Here is a 17,569-nt window from a genome sequence, read left to right as displayed (position 1 = left end):
TCACACAAGCTTTCAAATGTTACTTCATGAAAATACTAAAAAGGATAATACAAATGTAAATGCAGACCAAAGGAAAGTGTTATTCCTCTTTGTATATTGCAATGTGATGTCATCTTTCTTTGACATAATCTAAGGAGGAAGCATCAAACCAGAAAACGTAAATGTCCAAAAACACACAGAAAAAGAGACATTAATTAACCCATGAAAAGATATTTGATCTTTATTACAATAACATGACAGGGGCATCTCATAAAATCACATAAAGGTTACACTCTTGTCAAATAACATATTTGAAACCCTGTCTGTCCAGGGACATTGATCATTGCCTTTACGTGTAACATTTCATTCTGCCTACCCAATGGATGAAAACTACATGGTAACTAGATATAAAAGTCTTTGTGATGCACAGACCTATCTGCGTTAAATTAAAACAGCAAAAGAGACAGTTCTTACAAAATTGTAATATGATCAGAAAAACAAAAAGCAGTCCTTCCCACCTCTCCTCTCAGACTTTACGAACATAGTATTGAAGGCAACGCAGATCCATATTTTGACCACTTTAAGGCACAGTTGCAAATCAGTTCCCTCTTTCAGGAGATTGACATGGATTAGTTCGAAAGCTTTGTTATTTATTAGTCAGATTACGGTTTGAGGAGGAATTTTATTTAACCTCAAATGTCTGTGTACATAAAATACCTTACAGTAATGCGGCAAGTAAAGACTTTCGTTTTACCTGTTGATTATTATAATGTCACAATAGTAAAAAATGTCCAACCCATTTGTCTCTGTCCAAGGTGAAGTATTTAAATGTCATGATGAGTGTGAGACCGGCCGAGTGTGAGACCGGCCGAGTGTGAGACAGGCCGAGTGTGAGACAGGCTGAATGGTAGACTGTTTCTCCCAAACATATTCATTTTAACATGAAGTAAAACTGAGAAAAGCAGTCTCCATATTTTAGAGACTGAAAACAGCAGTGTCTAAAATAACGATTTTTTGATTGGCAAAATGGTTGGCAATTACTCATTTGTTGATGCGTAAATCGACTAGTTAACTAATCTTTTGCCGCTGTACGTCCCACGTCACAGGGTTCACTTCCTGTTTTCTGAAACCTGTTGCAGCTTTTACGGATCCATATATTTATCAAACAGTTGCCCTGCTACACGTTTCTTCAGAGGAATCAGAAGGATCTGCACAATGCACATATATGGCAGCTGAACACATCATGTACCAACTCGACTCCCCCCCCTCAACCAGCTACTTCTTCTTTCTGTTCCTTGTTGTCATGGTTACAGAGTAAAGCAACATTACTGTGAGGCCTGATCAGCAGAGCTCCGAAGCTTCAACGTGGTTGACTAATCATTCCTCAAGCTGCAGTGATCAATAATCAAAAAGGAGGAAACTGTCTTTAAAACAATAGAACAAGGCAATGATATGTATCTTAATATGTGTGCATGTACAATAAGTGTGGAACAAATACAACAAAGGCATATCAGTGTATCTGCATGTAATACGTCCACATCCGTCTGTCTCTCTGTTTGTCCGTTTATTGCTCCACATCTGTCCTGCGCGTTGTGCGGTCACAGGTTGTCTCCGGGCTGGTACTGCGGCTCTGTGGCCGTGAAGTAATCCTCCAGGAAGGACTGCAGGTACTCAAAGGTGTGCCTCTCGTCAGCCTCACGCCTCCAGCACTGCACCATCAGTTCATGGAGCGAGGCGGGGCTGCCCGGGGCGCAGGGCATCCTGTAGCCCCGCTCCACCTGCTCCAACACCTCACGGTTGTTCATGCCTAAAGGGATGGATGAGGGAGGGGGGGGTTTGGAAAGAGGATAGGGAAAAAGGGTTCAGAGAAGGAGGATTGGATTCAAAACAAATCATAAAACACAATAATAAGCACACATTGGATACATCGGATATGGAGGAAAGGTAAAACATATCGAAATAGTAATGGTGTTATTCACACAGGGTAACTCACGAAACATTTCAAGGATGACATAGTGCATTTTTAATCTTTGAATTAACTAGGATGCATCTACAGGTGGTTACATTAAAAAAGAAAACAAACCTAGGTTCTTGGATGATCATTTAAAAAAACTGGAAAAACTTTATTTGCAATTTATTTACTGCAACACTTTGTGGATTTATTGAACTATATAAACGGCAACAAACTGGCAATGATCCAGATCAAAAGTGTTATCTTTTAAGATTGTATTCATCTATTTAATGTCACATTTGAGTGAGGGAAAAGGATGACCCGTGTGCTTTCTTTCAAGGCAGGGTTGCAAGTGATTAAGAAAAGGTCTCCTCTTCCTTACCATTTACTTTTATAGTACATTTGAAGCACTCAACAAGAGCTGTCGTGCAGTTTGTATTGGTTACAAATGCGAGTAAACCTTTAAACACTCTTTAACCTTAATCACCTGTTTATGTGAGAAAAACGTGTTCTTGTCCCATTTACTAAGTGAAAAAGTATAACAGCAACAGCATGTTTACTGCCAAAGTTGTTACTTAAAAAAAAATGTAAACTATATAGAAAAGTCTCACACAACACATTGATTGTGTTTCTTCAAGGCTCCATGAGTTTAAGAAACAGCAGTACCTGGGTAGGGCACACGTCCCTTTGTGACGAGTTCAGTCAGCAGGATGCCAAAGCTCCAGACATCTGACTTGATGGTGAAGCGTCCGTACAACGCCGCTTCAGGAGCCGTCCACTTGATGGGGAACTTCGCCCCTGAAACCATGGCAACACAGTGAAGATGCATAATCATATAATTAGGATAGGTTATGTATAAAAATATAGGCACGGAGGGAGAGGCAGACACTCTTAATCATCGCACTCATCATCATCGAGCAAGCGTGGCTCTCATCATTTGTCTGTCTCTCACACTCACACACTTAATATCTCACGTAGTTACCTTGTCTGGCCGTGTACTCGTTGTCTTCGATGAGCCTAGCCAGGCCGAAGTCAGCGATCTTACACACCAGATTTTCTCCAACGAGGATGTTGGCCGCTCGCAGGTCACGATGGATGTAGTTCATCCTCTCGATGTACGCCATTCCAGCTGCAATCTACACACACACACACACACACACACACACACACACACACACACACACACACACACACACACACACACACACACACACACACACACACACACACACACACACACACACACACACACACACACACACACACACACACACACACACACACACACACACACACACACACACACACACACACACACACAGACACACAGAGACAGAGACAGAGAGAAAAGAGATCATTGAGATAGTGAAAACATGTCCTTAAGTCTGTCTTTGTGTGTCTGTGTTGAACTCACCTGTGCAGCCATGTCCACCAGCTGAGGCAGCTTCAGACTGTGACCCTCTCCGTCTTTCAAGAAGTCCAACAAACTTCCTGAAAAACAAAGATTGTTACATAATGACTGGAAGTCCTTCACGCCTCCTGTACCTCAGATATGAGTATTATAGTCCGATTCATATGAAGATCTTTTTTTGAAAATTCATAGTGACACTATTTAGTAAATATCTGTGTTTGTCCTGCATGAACATCCAGACTTTTTAATCCTAAATATTTTTGTGAAGGCTGAATCTATGTTTTACCTGGCCCAGGCTACCTTCACACAGGTCAAAGGTCAGAGGATCAAAGGGAATCCCTTGATATTTGGATATTGTCCAGGGTGCGTTCCAGTACCAATACTAATCTTTAGTATGCCAAAAAAAGATATGGCATATCCCAATACAGGATGGCAGAAATACCAGGATGTCCTACTGCTGCATTTTACAAGCCAGGCTTTCTGGCTATTCTACCCCATCATCCTCTGTGCAGCAGAAAGTATATCACACTGACTAAACCACCATGACAGCATATAAACAAGTGTGTTCCAAATCACATTTTTACTTCAAATGTCATGCTAGCCATAAGATTCAAGGACCAAGAATGATGTCCCAGTTGTATGCATAGAGCATGGAGCAGTTCCTACTTTCTAATGGCAGCTGTAATACAAACTAAAAGTAAAAGTATGATATTTGGAAGTGAGCCTGAAGCGTACCTCCCTTCCACCAAATGTTTTGCTTTTTCACCCACTTAAATAAAATAAATTACATTATTATTATTTAAGTAATGATATAAAAACTGATATAATGTTATCTATTTCTATTATCCTGTATATTTATTATATTCATCTTCATCCATCTTTTGTACATTAATTATTACATCATTTTTTCAAATATTCCTCTTTAAGGAAAAAAAACACTGCTGATTTCTGAAGAGCTGATTTCTTAGAGTCAGCGAGGTTTCAAACATAGAGCAGTTATTCACACTGTATCTACATTGGTAGGCATGACAGTCTACTCGGCCTGGTACCTTGGCTCATGAACTCAGTGATAATGTAGATGGGCTCCTCAGACACCACGGCGTAGAGCTGCACCAGCTTGTCGTGGCGGAGTCTCTTCATGATCTGAGCCTCCTCCAGGAAGGCCTCGGGGGACATTGTCCCCGGCTTCAGAGTCTTCACTGCTACCTTGGTGGTGCCGTTCCACATGCCTGGCATACAGACAATGATATGTTAATACACACAAGGACATGCTGCGCAGGCATGCACATCCATTTTCTGGCATAATTACAATGTGATGGCTGTATATACAGTACATATATACACTACGTATACTAGGACATATACAAAAACACAATATGCAGGCAATAACACAAACAGGGTTATACTGCTAGTGCATGCAAATGAGTGCTAAGATCATGCATGACATGAGACAGAGAGGTGTAAGTAGGGATGGAGGTTTTCTCATCTTACATCAACACCAGCAGTACCTGAGGCACACGGACAGGCACATAGCTTGGCTGGCTTTGAGGAGAAATTCAGAAATGTGAACACATCTGAATTTTGCTTGTGAAACTGTTTGACAATTTTAACAAAAATTGGAAATACATCACGTGGGAATACCAAGCAATAGGGATAAACATTCAACTTTACCTACATACACTGACACAAATGACGTGAAGCATTACTGATAATCTTAGCTACAGGACAGAGACGGACAGTGCTGGACAGACATTTCTCCCTCTCGTCAGAGGTTGGCGGTGTAAGCCTCACCCATCCAAACGTCGCCGAAGCAACCTTGCCCCAACTTCCTTTGCATGGACAGCGTATCCCTGGTCACCTCCCAGGCGTCCCGCCCGAGTCCCATGGTGAGAGGGGTGGAGTTTTTACAGGGCATGGTAAGGTAATAACACAGCCCGTCATTAGAGCCTGTTATGGGGGGAGGAGGTAGGAGCAAGGGAGGGTGAAGATGTAGTGAAAGGAAAGAGTGTAAATGAAGAATGGTAGAAAAAGGGTGTAGTGATGGGGGGGAATAGAAGAAAGATGGGTGGGGGTGACAAAGAGGTAAGGTGAGATGATGAAACATGCACATGCAACAACAGGGGAGGAGGGGAACAACTCTGCACACCTGGATGTAGAATAAATACGTTTTTTATGTATTAACTGCTGCTTCTGTGCAATTTCTATCACACAGAGAATTATTAGGGTTTTCATTGTGGCAGTTTCCATTCAATACATCACCTTTAAATATATTTCAACTGTGTGTGTGTTGAGTGTATTTGAGGCAGACTGAACGACACACGCAGATAAACAGGGCTTTAATGTGGATGTCTTTACTCCAGAAGTGTTTACCAATGTTCTTGTCGACTGAACACAACTAACTAACTAAATGCGTTATATGAACCTGTTGATCTTCTAATACTTTATTTTATCCAGGTGTGCTCCTGCTGTCACCCTCCCCCACTGCAACACAGTCCCACCATTCATACCCATCCAGACTTCTCCAAACTGGCCGTTGCCCAGTTTCTTAATCAGCTGGAGGGATTCACGGGGAATCTCCCACATATCCTTGGTCTTCACTGATAAATCGGCCAGCTTAGGCATGCCCCGCTTACAGTTGGCAATCAGACGGCAGCACAGGCCTGCCGCTCTCTCTGAGAGAGACAGGAGAGACAAACAAGCAGGCAGAAAGTAAAGCAAGAAGGAAACAAAACAAGGAAGAAAGCAGCAAATGCAGAGTAAAAAAAAAGAACAAGATAGATTGCTTATCCGCTTATGCAACTGACAAGTAAATCATACAAAAGTGTACAAGAAACACTAAAACATAAACATTGTGAGCAGCAAGTACAGACGCATAAAAGACGGAAACGAGCGACAGTGCAGTAAATCTATTTAAAAAGGTAAATGATATGTGGCCAAATCTCTCTGTGGCTTCATCGACAAAAGCCACTAGGGGGCAGATGTACACAGACAGAGAGCAGAGGAAGTGGAGGGTGTGAACCCTGCCTGTTACAACAACTCTGAATCAAGCATAACAAGTGGCTAACGGTCACAGTGGTGGAAGAAGTATTAAAACCCTTTACTGTATAAAGTACATGGAAGTTAAATACAAGTAAAAGTCATGTGTTCAAAATCGTTTATATTTGAAAGTACACATTTGAACAGTTAAACTGAAAAGTACTTCAAAATTGTACGTACAGTAAAAGTACTTACTTTCAACCACTGGTAATTATAGTAGTATGACAGTACTAGCCAGGATGGACGTGCATCATAAACTGGCGACACAAACACTTGAGATAAGAAACAAATTGTGTTGTTTGGCTTTATGTGTTTGTGTGCGTTACCTGTGTAGTGTACGACCAGCTCCTGCACCGTGTCAAACTGTGATCTGGTGGTGATGTAGTATCCTCCATTGTCTAGTTTACGGATCTTATAATGCTTGACGTGGTCTCCTTTGTTGTCGTCCCAGTCACGGATAGACAGAGAGTAAGCACCTGTAGAGAGAGAGGAGAGGAGAGGGGTAGAGCGTGATTAACGAAGGCGGACAAAGAAGCATAAAGTGGGGGAGAGGTGAAGAATAGAAAGAGAGAAAAATGGAAAGCTATCATATATTCTCTCTCTCTGTGTGTGTGTGTGTATGTGTATGTGTATGTGTATGTGTATGTGTATGTGTATGTGTGTGTATGTGTATGTGTGTGTGTGTGTGTGTGTGTGTGTGTGTGTGTGTGTGTGTGTGTGTGTGTGTGTGTGTGTGTGTGTGTGTGTGTGTGTGTGTGTGTGTGTGTGTGTGTGTGTGTGTGTGTGTGTGTGTGTGTGTGTGTGTGTGTGTGTGTGTGTGTGTGTGTGTGCGTGCGTGCGTGTGGCATCTTTACCCTTGGTGGTCTCGCTCTCTCGTATGAGGAAAGTCCCCCTCTGGTTGCCATGGCCCAGCAGCTGTCTCTCCGCATCCTTCCTCCCCATCTTCCCAAAATACCACCTGTGACCATGGCAACAAAACACAGGTCAGCATCGCAACAGCTCACATCCTTTAACCTCTAACCTCACACTACTTGTCAATCAAAGAGAAATCTTCCAACTTAAAGTGTCGCTACTTATATTGCAGCAGATGTAGCTTTCACTAGTGTGTGTGTTTGTACACGTGTGTGCGTGTGCGTGTACTCACTCTTCTGCCTGTATAGAGTCGACAGGAGCTACGTAGTTGGAAGGGATGTAACCTGAGTTGCCTGTGTCCAAAGAGCGAGCCTCCCACCAGTCGCCCTCTCTGAAAACATCCCCGAAACACAAGAAAGAAAATATGAGGACAAAATCCTGCAAACCTCTTTTTCAGTTGATTAATTCTGTGTATATTTCAGAAAGACTGGAGATTACTGATGACATACTATTCTAAACTAAAGCCTGAATTAATAGGGGATATTGAACAGAATGTACATACCTTTAGAGAGTTATAATTGACCTTATTTTCAACCTAAGGTTAGCCTTTATTTGTTGCCAACCAATTCCTTTTGTCTTGTTTTTATTTGCAATGTGTCATTACAATCCTGTCGGAGTTTTCCCCAACATCTGTTAACAAATGGTAGTTTGTTTTTACTTACGTGTTGTTGATGATCTGGAATTTCTCTCCTTTCTGAAAAGTGAGGTCATCTTCAGTGCGAGCGTCATAGTCATACAGAGCTATAAAGAGAGTGACTCCACAACCTGCAAACATACAAACAAACCCACAACAAGAGAAGAGTTTCCTGTTATACACACATTTCCTACCTATCTATAATTTAGGGTTTTAATGTTTAAAGTGATAAGCTGAAGGTTCCTTAAGATACTTATTAACATTTCCTCTCGTCAACACTCACTGTGAAGAAATACCTTCATGGAATACATACATATATGTTTCATTTATTCAAGATTACTGTCAATATCACAATACCCACTCATGTCATCCATCCGTCAAAAATGTTTTGCCTTGTTAAAACGTATTTTTTTAAATATATTGTACTCTTTTGAAGTGTAACTCTAGATGCATTTTTTTTGCTAACAGCCTGACGGAGGAATGTCACTCAGTCAACATTAAAAGAGGCTGAAAAAGATGATGATCGGATTTTGCCGCATATCAGTAAATAAAAAAAGATTGTAACTTAATAGAAGCTTCATATTAGCTGATTGAATTTTAAAATGCATTTTTTCCACAAACAAGCACTATGGGTTTTTGTTTCTTGGATAAATATGTGCCAGACTCAGGGCCAGTATAAACAGGAGAAACAATTAAAGCTCCAATGACTCTCTCCATTTACATATTGGCTTGTGAGCATTGATTAAAGACGTTGCTTTAAAGACAGAAGTGAACAACCCTCTAATGACGATGATATGATCACGGTTTCTCTTGTTTTTAATAGTTACAAATGTTAAATGGGCTGCCGTATAGCTCAGTTGGTAGAGCTGGCAGCACATGTACCGAGTTGAATATCTGTAACTGCTGAAGCACTTGGTTGCTCTACTATACATTTATGGCACCCTGTACTTGGTAATATAGCTATTTTCACCTTCCTAATTCTAGCTAACACGATAAAACCGTTAGACCGCCCTACTTGTGACGCCTCCAGGCCGCAGGTGTGCGTTGGTGCTGGGGAAGATGGCGCTGGAGGAGAAGCCCTTGTTGAAGTCGGGGATGGTCTGCGTCGGGTCGGGACAGTAACGGCCCTGAGTCAAGGCCGCGGACAAGACTCCATCTGCGTTGCTAGGAGACAGATCTGTAGCATCCACTCCTGATGCTACTGCTTTGGCCGCCTTTTTCTGCTTGCAACAGGCACACCCCATAATAACCAGCACGGAGACAGCGTCTGCGAAAGCAAGCAGAGTTAAACAAACACTCCACAACTATTTCTATGTAAATGTATTATTGTATTAATTGCTGCCTGGTGTTGTAGGCTGTTTGTTATAGCAAATTCTTTATAAATATACATCTACAGGGAGAATTCAACTTATTTTACTGTTGTTTATTGCACTTGAAATTTGTTTTTTATATATATATATATATATATATATATATATATATATATATATTATTGCACTATATTTTTGTACCATATTTGTTTTGCCAATATATATAAATTTAGTTTCTCTTATCTTATTTTACCTTAATATAATAATCTTAAGTAACAATATGTTCTGTTTTCAGAGATAACACCCTAAGGTTTATTTAGAATAAAAACAATTTAACCCGTGTAAAATAATACTACGCATGAGTTACTCTCCAGAAACACCGGATCCTACATTTCCCATAATGCAACCAAATAATATCTTTAACCTGACCACTTTTCAAAACCCATATTTCCAGTTCAAAACAACATCTTTCTGTCAAATCACAATCCCAAGCCGCAGTAACCCTGATGACAGGTGTCAGAGACGATGGTGTGTTATTTACTATGTGTGCCAACGTGTGTCGCTGTCCTATCACCTAGGGTACAGGTATTTAGGGTGTGTCGTATCACATCATTGGCCGTGTTTGACCCCGGAAGAGCATATTGTTTTTGACTTCTGTGTGCCAGTGTTTTGTAGGTACTGTTCGATTTGTTAAATTAATGGAATATGAATGGGTATGGACTTATGACGTATGCTACGAGAAGAAAATAAACAGATTGTATTATGCTGCAACCGAAGACAAGCCTGTTGATTCTTCATTGAGGCAACAAAACATACAGTTTCTTATCCACACGGTGCAGCGCGTCAGCCAGGTCACTGAAGGTTTAGCTCCTATGGGGTATTCATTTCTTTACATATTGGAAATCTCCTTTAGTCACAGAAGAAATAACAACTGAATATACAACTTCAGGCTGAGCAGCACTCCTTGTAACAAGTAAGCTGAAATAATGTTTAAAATGGTGTCTCCCCTTTAGTACAATAATGATTCAACGACTTAAGATATCATGACAACCACATCTTAACAAAATAAAAGAATCAGGATTATGAGAGGATTGAAAATGTAAATATTAAAAAACGAAAACATTGTGAACTTATCATCTTTACTAGTTCCCGTCTAGACTTCAAACACAGACTGACAGAAAGTGAAAGTATCACACATCAACAACATGCAGGTGGTCAATTAACTTAAGAGAAGTGTTAAGAGAGAAGTAACAAACTACTTCCCTCAAGCGGGAGGAGGAAGAAGTGGAGGTTGGAGGTAAGGCCGGAAGGAGAAGTCAACTTTTTTTTCTCACCTGATGTTGTCCTCTATCAGATCATCTGTCAATCACCATCGCCACTGGGAAAAAAAGAGGGAAGTGGTGAGGGACAAGAGGCTGAATGAGAGAGAAGGTTTTTGAGAATCTGAGAGAAATGCTCAAGAGCGTTAAAGCGTGAATAAAGAGATGTGTGTGAAGAGAGAAACAGAGACAGAGACAGCTACAAAGAAAACTGACAGAGAGACAGCTTGAAATAAGCAAAGAGAGATGTGGAGGTAAGCCACTTCCCTTTTTGCAGTTTCGTGAAGGGGTACTCTGGTCAACAGCTCTGTGTACATGAACGTGCATGTGTGCGTGCGTGCGTGCGTGTGTGCGTGTGCGTTTGTTTGTGGTGAAACAGACCTGTGAATGTCATCATTAGACTGATGTGTTTCATAAAGATCATCCGGTAGATGTGCACACATGTACGCAATCCTGACTTCCAGTTTTGGGTGAACATCTTTGCATAGAAAGAGCTTGCTGACAATTCAGCATTAAGGAGAGCGTACAAGACTGTAAAACGTTTGGCATTGTTCCTCAGGAAACAAACATGCGTACTGCCAGTCAACTGTTTATTACTAGCTCACAGCAAAGGTTTGATACCTTAAACTAGGTAATACTCTTTTTTCATCCAAGAGTTAGATGAGAATGCTGAAACCACTCGTACAGTACAAATGGATCTACAGAAAGAGCCAGAAGGCCTAGCATACACAAACAGGAAATCATGCCCAACTCTGACCAGCTGCAAATAAATGACCCCAAAAACTCCCTTATTACCATGCGGTTTAAGTCTGTTTAACACAGTCGATGAAACAGCCCTGCAATAAATCCCACAGTCAAGAATGTCATAATGTTCTTCTTTTTTTAACTGTTTGAGAGAATCAGAATATGCAAGCAAAATATATTATATATTAAAAGTTCTTATTCTATAGTAGGTATTTAGGTTTTGGACAGCTGGTTGAACAAGATAAGATTTCTGGAAGGAAATTGTGATTAGCATATTTCACATGTTTGTGTAGGCATTAAAATGATTGGCAGATTCACCAATACTGTGAATGATTTTAAATTGCACCCGCAGATTAAACTTTATGGTTTCTTCTGAGGTTATAGTTTCTAATGTTTAATAATTCATTGTAACTGATGTTAGAAACATCTCTCTGTCTGTCTATTGCAATCCAACAGCACACACAGGAGCCTCCGAACTGACTATATCTCAAATAAATCTGTGGAAGCTGTAGCGCTGTAAAAAGCACGACCAATCATCTGAGCCGGCCGGCTAAAATAACTGGATGGCCTACCTGCCTGTCACTCTTCCATCTGTGCACAAATTTATCTCGTGCCCTCATTGGTCATGCGCGCGCTCGTGTGTGTTGGAGGAGGGGCTCTGTAAGGAAGTGGCAGATTTTTTCCTGCTGTGTATTTTCAAATTCTAGCGCACTCGAGCTGGTTTCTCCAAAATTACCTACCCCACCTTTAATGCAGATAGAATGTATTGCAGGCTTGTTGTATTTGACTGCATTAGTGTTATAATCAATAATCTGGCAGCTGAGTGGCCCTGGGATTCAAACTGGCAACCTTTCAATCTGACTAAACTCCAGCACCACCACCCCCCCCCCCCCCCCTCCTGAGGAATGTGAGGGAAGTCTCACAGAGGAAGAACAATAAAGGTTATGGCAGGGAGCGACAAAAAAACATGAGTAATTCACTTTCATTAAAAAAACAGCAGAGCTCTGAACAGCGACAGGTTGATCCCATCCACAAATCCCCCTGAAACTCCTCTCAGTCTTAAAACCAACAACGGCTATTATGGGCAACATCAAGGAACGGCCGAAGCAAAATATGCAAAAATGTTACACAAGCACGCACGCACGCACACTGATTCACTATCAGGTCGGCCATCAGGAGAACTACAGGAAGTAAGCCCTGTTAGAGTTTCCTGTCCACCCTTCTGATCGCTCCCCCTTTTTCCTGGAAACTGAGGACACACACACCTTTTTTTTGTGAGCTGTTTTTCTCTCCCCCAACCCCTCCAACTCTCTCTCGCTCTCCCTCTACTCTCCTCCACTGGACCGAAGCTGCTGACTTTCTTCACTTTGATGAGTTTTTAAAATAGAAAAGTGCCTTTTATCTTCATCTCTGCCTTCTCTGTCGTCTCTTCATCTTCTGCTTCTCTAAAATAAGCTGGTGACCACAGAAAGGATCAGCTGCATAACATGGAGTTACATAATTAAATTACAACATGAATTTGATAATGATCAAAGTCACGGGTTTTGGTGATTCATGTGAAGGGGTCTGAATACATCATCTTTTGGTAAAATTCTGTATGTAGATCATTCAGTGTTTCTCTGGTCCAATCGTCGATGTATATTGAAGGATTTCTAATAAAAGTCTGAAATGAATCTGTTTTAAATGCTGTTGTGATGTCTTTACTGCCTGGTTCTATGTTGTTTTAGGACTTTTTAGCTTCTTGGCCCAGTTTAAAACAAAGTCATCAAAAGGAACCCTTACGTCACTTTGATGAACCAGGGAAAAGGTAACATTACTTTTAAATTAAACAGGGGAACTAGCAATCTGGAACCTTTTACAATTTCAAGTGTCCTTCCTTGCACTGGTAGACGCACAAACCCACACAAACACATTACTGTTTGCTGAAGGCCGTACAGTCATTGTTCTCCGTTGGGTTCCTGTTGATCAAATGTTTGTCTTCCTCTCTGCAGAGTGAAGCTGAACTAGCAGCTGATCGTTCAGTTGACCCGAGTGTTTATACACAAAGTCACACACACACCCGGGAACACGGCCAACTGGACGAAGGCTTCACCAATCAAGCATGGACAGGAATATGTGCTACTGTGCACCCAACTGGTTTATAACCTGCCATGGAGGAGAGTCTCCACATCAACAAGTCTATGATAACGATCTGGGTTTCCCTTCCAATCAGCCACACACTTCAAGTTGCTACAGCAGTGTGTCTGTCTGTCTGTCACTTTGGGGTTGCATGATCAATTAGCGCGTGTACTGAAATGACACTAAAGTAATTTAAGAACAGTGCGAGTTCCTCTTTGCAGATTGAAACCAACCAACAACCTTTAGACACAGTTTGCAAGACAAACATATGTAATTTTAAATGTGAGTTATGAGAGCAGGCGATATCCATGCATACATACATAAGGGAAATAAATACAATGAACAAACTGATCACCGTTCCTCAGTAATGCACACATATTGTTGAGCCATTTGCTGCTTCTCCAAACTAGAAAACAATACAAATAGCACTATCATTATTTATTAATGATACAACGGCCATTAATGCTTGCATCTTGCCGAATGTACACCCCAAAAATAAACACCTTTCAAATCATACTCATTTAAGAGAGATACCGGTATTCAATTAGTCTGAAGTTTCAAAACACTGTTTCACATCACTGACTGGTTGCTAACTCTTTTATAGCAGCAGGCCAGAATACATCATGAGAAAACAGAAGCCGTTTCCTCTGGTGGGGAGAAGTGCGGTTTCACTTTGTGATATGCAGCAACACGCCTTTTCAGAGCATCAGGTTTACTTGATCATTATTAATTAATTATTAATATGTCATTGACACTTTCTGAGGTGTCGTTAGAACCCTGTTCATCTAGGTTTCTAACAACACCGAGATGATCAAATAGTTAGAAAAAGGTTTACTTGTTTTGGATATATCATTCAAAAATAATTCACAAACTTCTCTTTTGCTCAAAAAGGTTGACCGTAAGAAAACTGTCTTTGGTAAGATCGGGGTTTTTTGAGTTGTCACTGCGGAATTTTTAACAGTATGCTGTGAGTACTACTTCAAATTAAATGTACCTTTTATGTATTGGGTTGGAGTCAGAAACCTCACAACCTGAAACGATATGCACAGCTGTGGTTTGTATTTGGAGTATCTCCCCTTAATGCTTTTTCAAAAAGTAGTAAAACGGCTCTCCATCACAAAAATCCTATGTTCAAAAGGGTTTCACTCTAGAAGTATTATCAGCAAAGTGTACTTAAAATCAGAATGTGAGATGGCTGCTTTAAGTGTTTATATAATTGGGCCATTATATGATGCGAAGAATAATCTCAAAAGCAGCAAATACATGCGTTTAAAATAAAAGTAATGGAGTAAAAAGAACAGGAGCGCCCTCTTAAATTATACATTCATAAGTACAGCTAATGTATACTTAGTTTCTTTCCATAACTGCTTTAAAGTTTACTGCAATTGTTGTACTCCACAACAATATAAGGAAGCAAATCACCTCTAAATCATTAACATGCATATATAGTGCACTCGTATAAAAATCACAATAACATCACCCTCCATCGTTACACTCGCAAACACCCAAATCCAAATGACACACCCTTTCCTGCACAGTGGACTGCAGATAAGCTTCTCCCAGCGGGGAATTCAGAGTGTGTGTGTGTGTGTGTGTGTGTGTGTGTGTGTGTGTGTGTGTGTGTGTGTGTGTGTGTGTGTGTGTGTGTGTGTGTGTGTGTGTTTCTCTCTGAATTCAGAGTGTCTGTGTGTGTGTGTGTGTGTGTGTGTGTGTGTGTGTGTGTGTGTGTGTGTGTGTGTGTGTGTTTCTCTGAATTCAGTGTGTGTGTGTGTGTGTGTGTGTGTGTGTGTGTGTGTGTGTGTGTGTGTGTGTGTGTGTGTGTGTGTGTGTGTGTGTGTGTGTGTGTGTGTGTGTGTGTGTGTGTGTGTGTGTGTGTGTGTGTGTGTGTGTGTGTGTGTGTGTCTCTGAATTCAGAGATAGGATTGTTCAAATCTGTTTAGTTTACTGTACTTTTACACAAGGTCTTGCCAGACTTTGTCCAATCCTTCCCTTTTCTTATTTCACCATGTCTTCTCTTACCTTTCTTTTTTCTACTCTCTGCCTCACTAGCAGGAAGCCTCACAGGATGCAGAGGGTGAGTGGAGCAGGAATGATAGGACAATGGGAAGCAAGCTGTCACCGAACGCACAACACACATAGAATACACACACACACACAAAGAAAAGAACGGGACAAAAACTGGATGGGGGGGGCAATGGAAAATAAAGGTGTCTCAGCCATTGGGACGTCCTGTTTCCACATGAAGTCACCATATCCTCCAGATACAGAGGTGGCTTGTTGGAAGGCCTAAATTAATAAAGTTATTGCGTTTGTTTTTCTAAGCATTTTAACATTGGGCTCGCTTATATGGGTGCAAAAGGAAGAAGAGCCTTCCTCAGGTTGCACCAGTGGCTGATGGGAAAGTCTGTCTGAAATGACAGATTCAGCCTCTATCCAACCCTGTCTATCAGAAAACTCATCGAGCACAATTACTGTCCTCAGCTGCTTGGTGGGAAATGTGTGTGACGATGTTAACCCCCCTAACTAAAAACAACTCCACACTCCCTTCCTTCCTGGCCTTGAGGCTAAAGACAGGAACTGACCTCGTAAAGAAACAGGAAGTGATGAAGTCCGGCCTTGGACCGCCTAATCGCGTTTTTCCCAATCCGACCGTCAACATTCCACGACAAATGCTTCACACAGACAAGCCGCCATGAAATCAGTAGTGAAACAAAGATTGATGTTGATGACTTTGAGGAAGGTGGAGTGGGTATGCAAACCTCCCTGCAGGCCATGGTGAAGAAGAAACTAACAACCTGACTGCTCTAATGCCACGGAAACACCTCAGATAGAGGGACATGTTCAGGAAACATCCAGCCTTGCCTTTTCCTCAAGGTGGCTTCCGGTATTCACTAAAGGAATATTCTGCCACTAGAGCAAATTCAACAAAGTCTGATAGACAGCCTTCAGTACAATTACAAACAAAAACCACCCAGTTGATCTGGATGATGCCGTCAGCCACAACCTGATATATATTTGACCCTTTCAATTCATCAATGTTCTATAAACTTATTATAACCTTATAATGGATCATCCTTGCCTATCACTAGTTACCTAGATTTGTTTAAATAGTCATATTCCACTTGAAAAAAAGCACTGACATTGACTTAACTTGGGTAAGTTCCACTCTTTCAATATTGCAATGTTGGCTGTTTGATTTCTAAATATCCCCCTGTGTGGTATCCGTCCAGTATGAAGAGTGGAAGTACTGGTTGCCGCACTGCATTAACTTTTCACAAGCAAAATACCCAAACTTCCTTTTATCTCACAGTTTACATGTTACACAATTTTTAAAAACACTGTAAACTGTCAGCAGATTTCTGTCTAAAAAAGAAGAGTATAGAGGGCCCTTGGGTGGTGGACTGCTGAAAAGAATCTTTGTAAGTTCTGTGGTCATTCAGTGACCTTATACCCACCTTAGTTACATTTACAGTCTCTTTCACTGAGGTGTGAACCAACTTCCTCCACTCATACAGAAGATAACAGTTAAAAATAAAAATAAAATCCATTTGACAGGTTATTATGGAAAACTACATAACTATGTACCAAGATTTGTGGAATTCCCACTATTTGCTGGTAAAGCATTAAGACATCAAAGCAAAGGTTTTCTAATTATACGACTGTTAGACTGATATGTATATATTACCATTTCAGACATTATAATTAAAGGAGACATACCTGACGAAAAAAAGGTCTTTATTCCGGGGAATCCTGGCGTCCCGATGTGAGTTAGTGGTGTCCGGTGTCTAGCAGGGTGAAAAGCCGCGAGCAAGTGAAAAAGAAGTGTGCGCGCGCCTCGTCCGGAAGGCTTTGGGAGCGGACTTCAAGCGCGCGACGAAGTCCACCCCAGAGGAAAGCGCGTGTAGTGGACAGTACAAGACCTACTCACTGATGTTTCAAATAAATTATAACTTTAACTGTTATTTTTCCTTTGAGAAATTATGGAAACGCCCATGTACAACCTATTCAATTATATATACTTATTCTCCTTCAAAATATAAGGACATTGCCGTTTAAGATCAAACCTGAAACGACCTTTCACAATAATGTTGACTGCTGTCAGGTACCCTTGCAGAACACGCAAAGAAGAGGAAGTTGAATTAGATTACTCTGATA

The 17,569-nt window shown here is 41.0% G+C and overlaps 1 protein-coding gene across 3 annotated transcripts; it reads right to left on the bottom strand.

Moving 5' to 3' along the window:
• Positions 1–194: 194 nt before the first annotated feature.
• Positions 195–17,341, bottom strand: yrk (Yes-related kinase). Of its 3 annotated transcripts, XM_034095127.2 has the most exons (14): positions 17,132–17,341; positions 10,568–10,611; positions 8,939–9,190; positions 7,952–8,054; positions 7,522–7,620; positions 7,232–7,335; positions 6,704–6,853; positions 5,849–6,013; positions 5,133–5,288; positions 4,391–4,570; positions 3,345–3,421; positions 2,913–3,066; positions 2,597–2,728; positions 195–1,786 (listed from the first exon to the last, which is right to left on the bottom strand). In XM_034095127.2, exons 3-14 carry the CDS (start codon positions 9,165–9,167, stop codon positions 1,578–1,580), a joined length of 1,758 nt encoding a protein of 585 aa, XP_033951018.1. In that variant the 5' UTR covers positions 9,168–9,190; positions 10,568–10,611; positions 17,132–17,341; the 3' UTR covers positions 195–1,577. The 3 variants fall into 3 exon arrangements, with proteins under 3 accessions (XP_033951018.1, XP_033951017.1, XP_033951016.1); XM_034095126.2 differs by lacking the exon at positions 5,849–6,013 and having other exon boundaries at positions 17,132–17,331; XM_034095125.2 differs by lacking the exon at positions 5,133–5,288 and having other exon boundaries at positions 17,132–17,320.
• Positions 17,342–17,569: the final 228 nt, after the last annotated feature.

The sequence above is a fragment of the Pseudochaenichthys georgianus genome, chromosome 11 (assembly GCF_902827115.2).
Source record: "Pseudochaenichthys georgianus chromosome 11, fPseGeo1.2, whole genome shotgun sequence".
NCBI classification, from domain to species: Eukaryota; Metazoa; Chordata; class Actinopteri; order Perciformes; family Channichthyidae; genus Pseudochaenichthys; species Pseudochaenichthys georgianus.
Note: the sequence above shows the minus strand (reverse complement) of the source record. Positions and strands in the feature narration are given on the sequence as shown.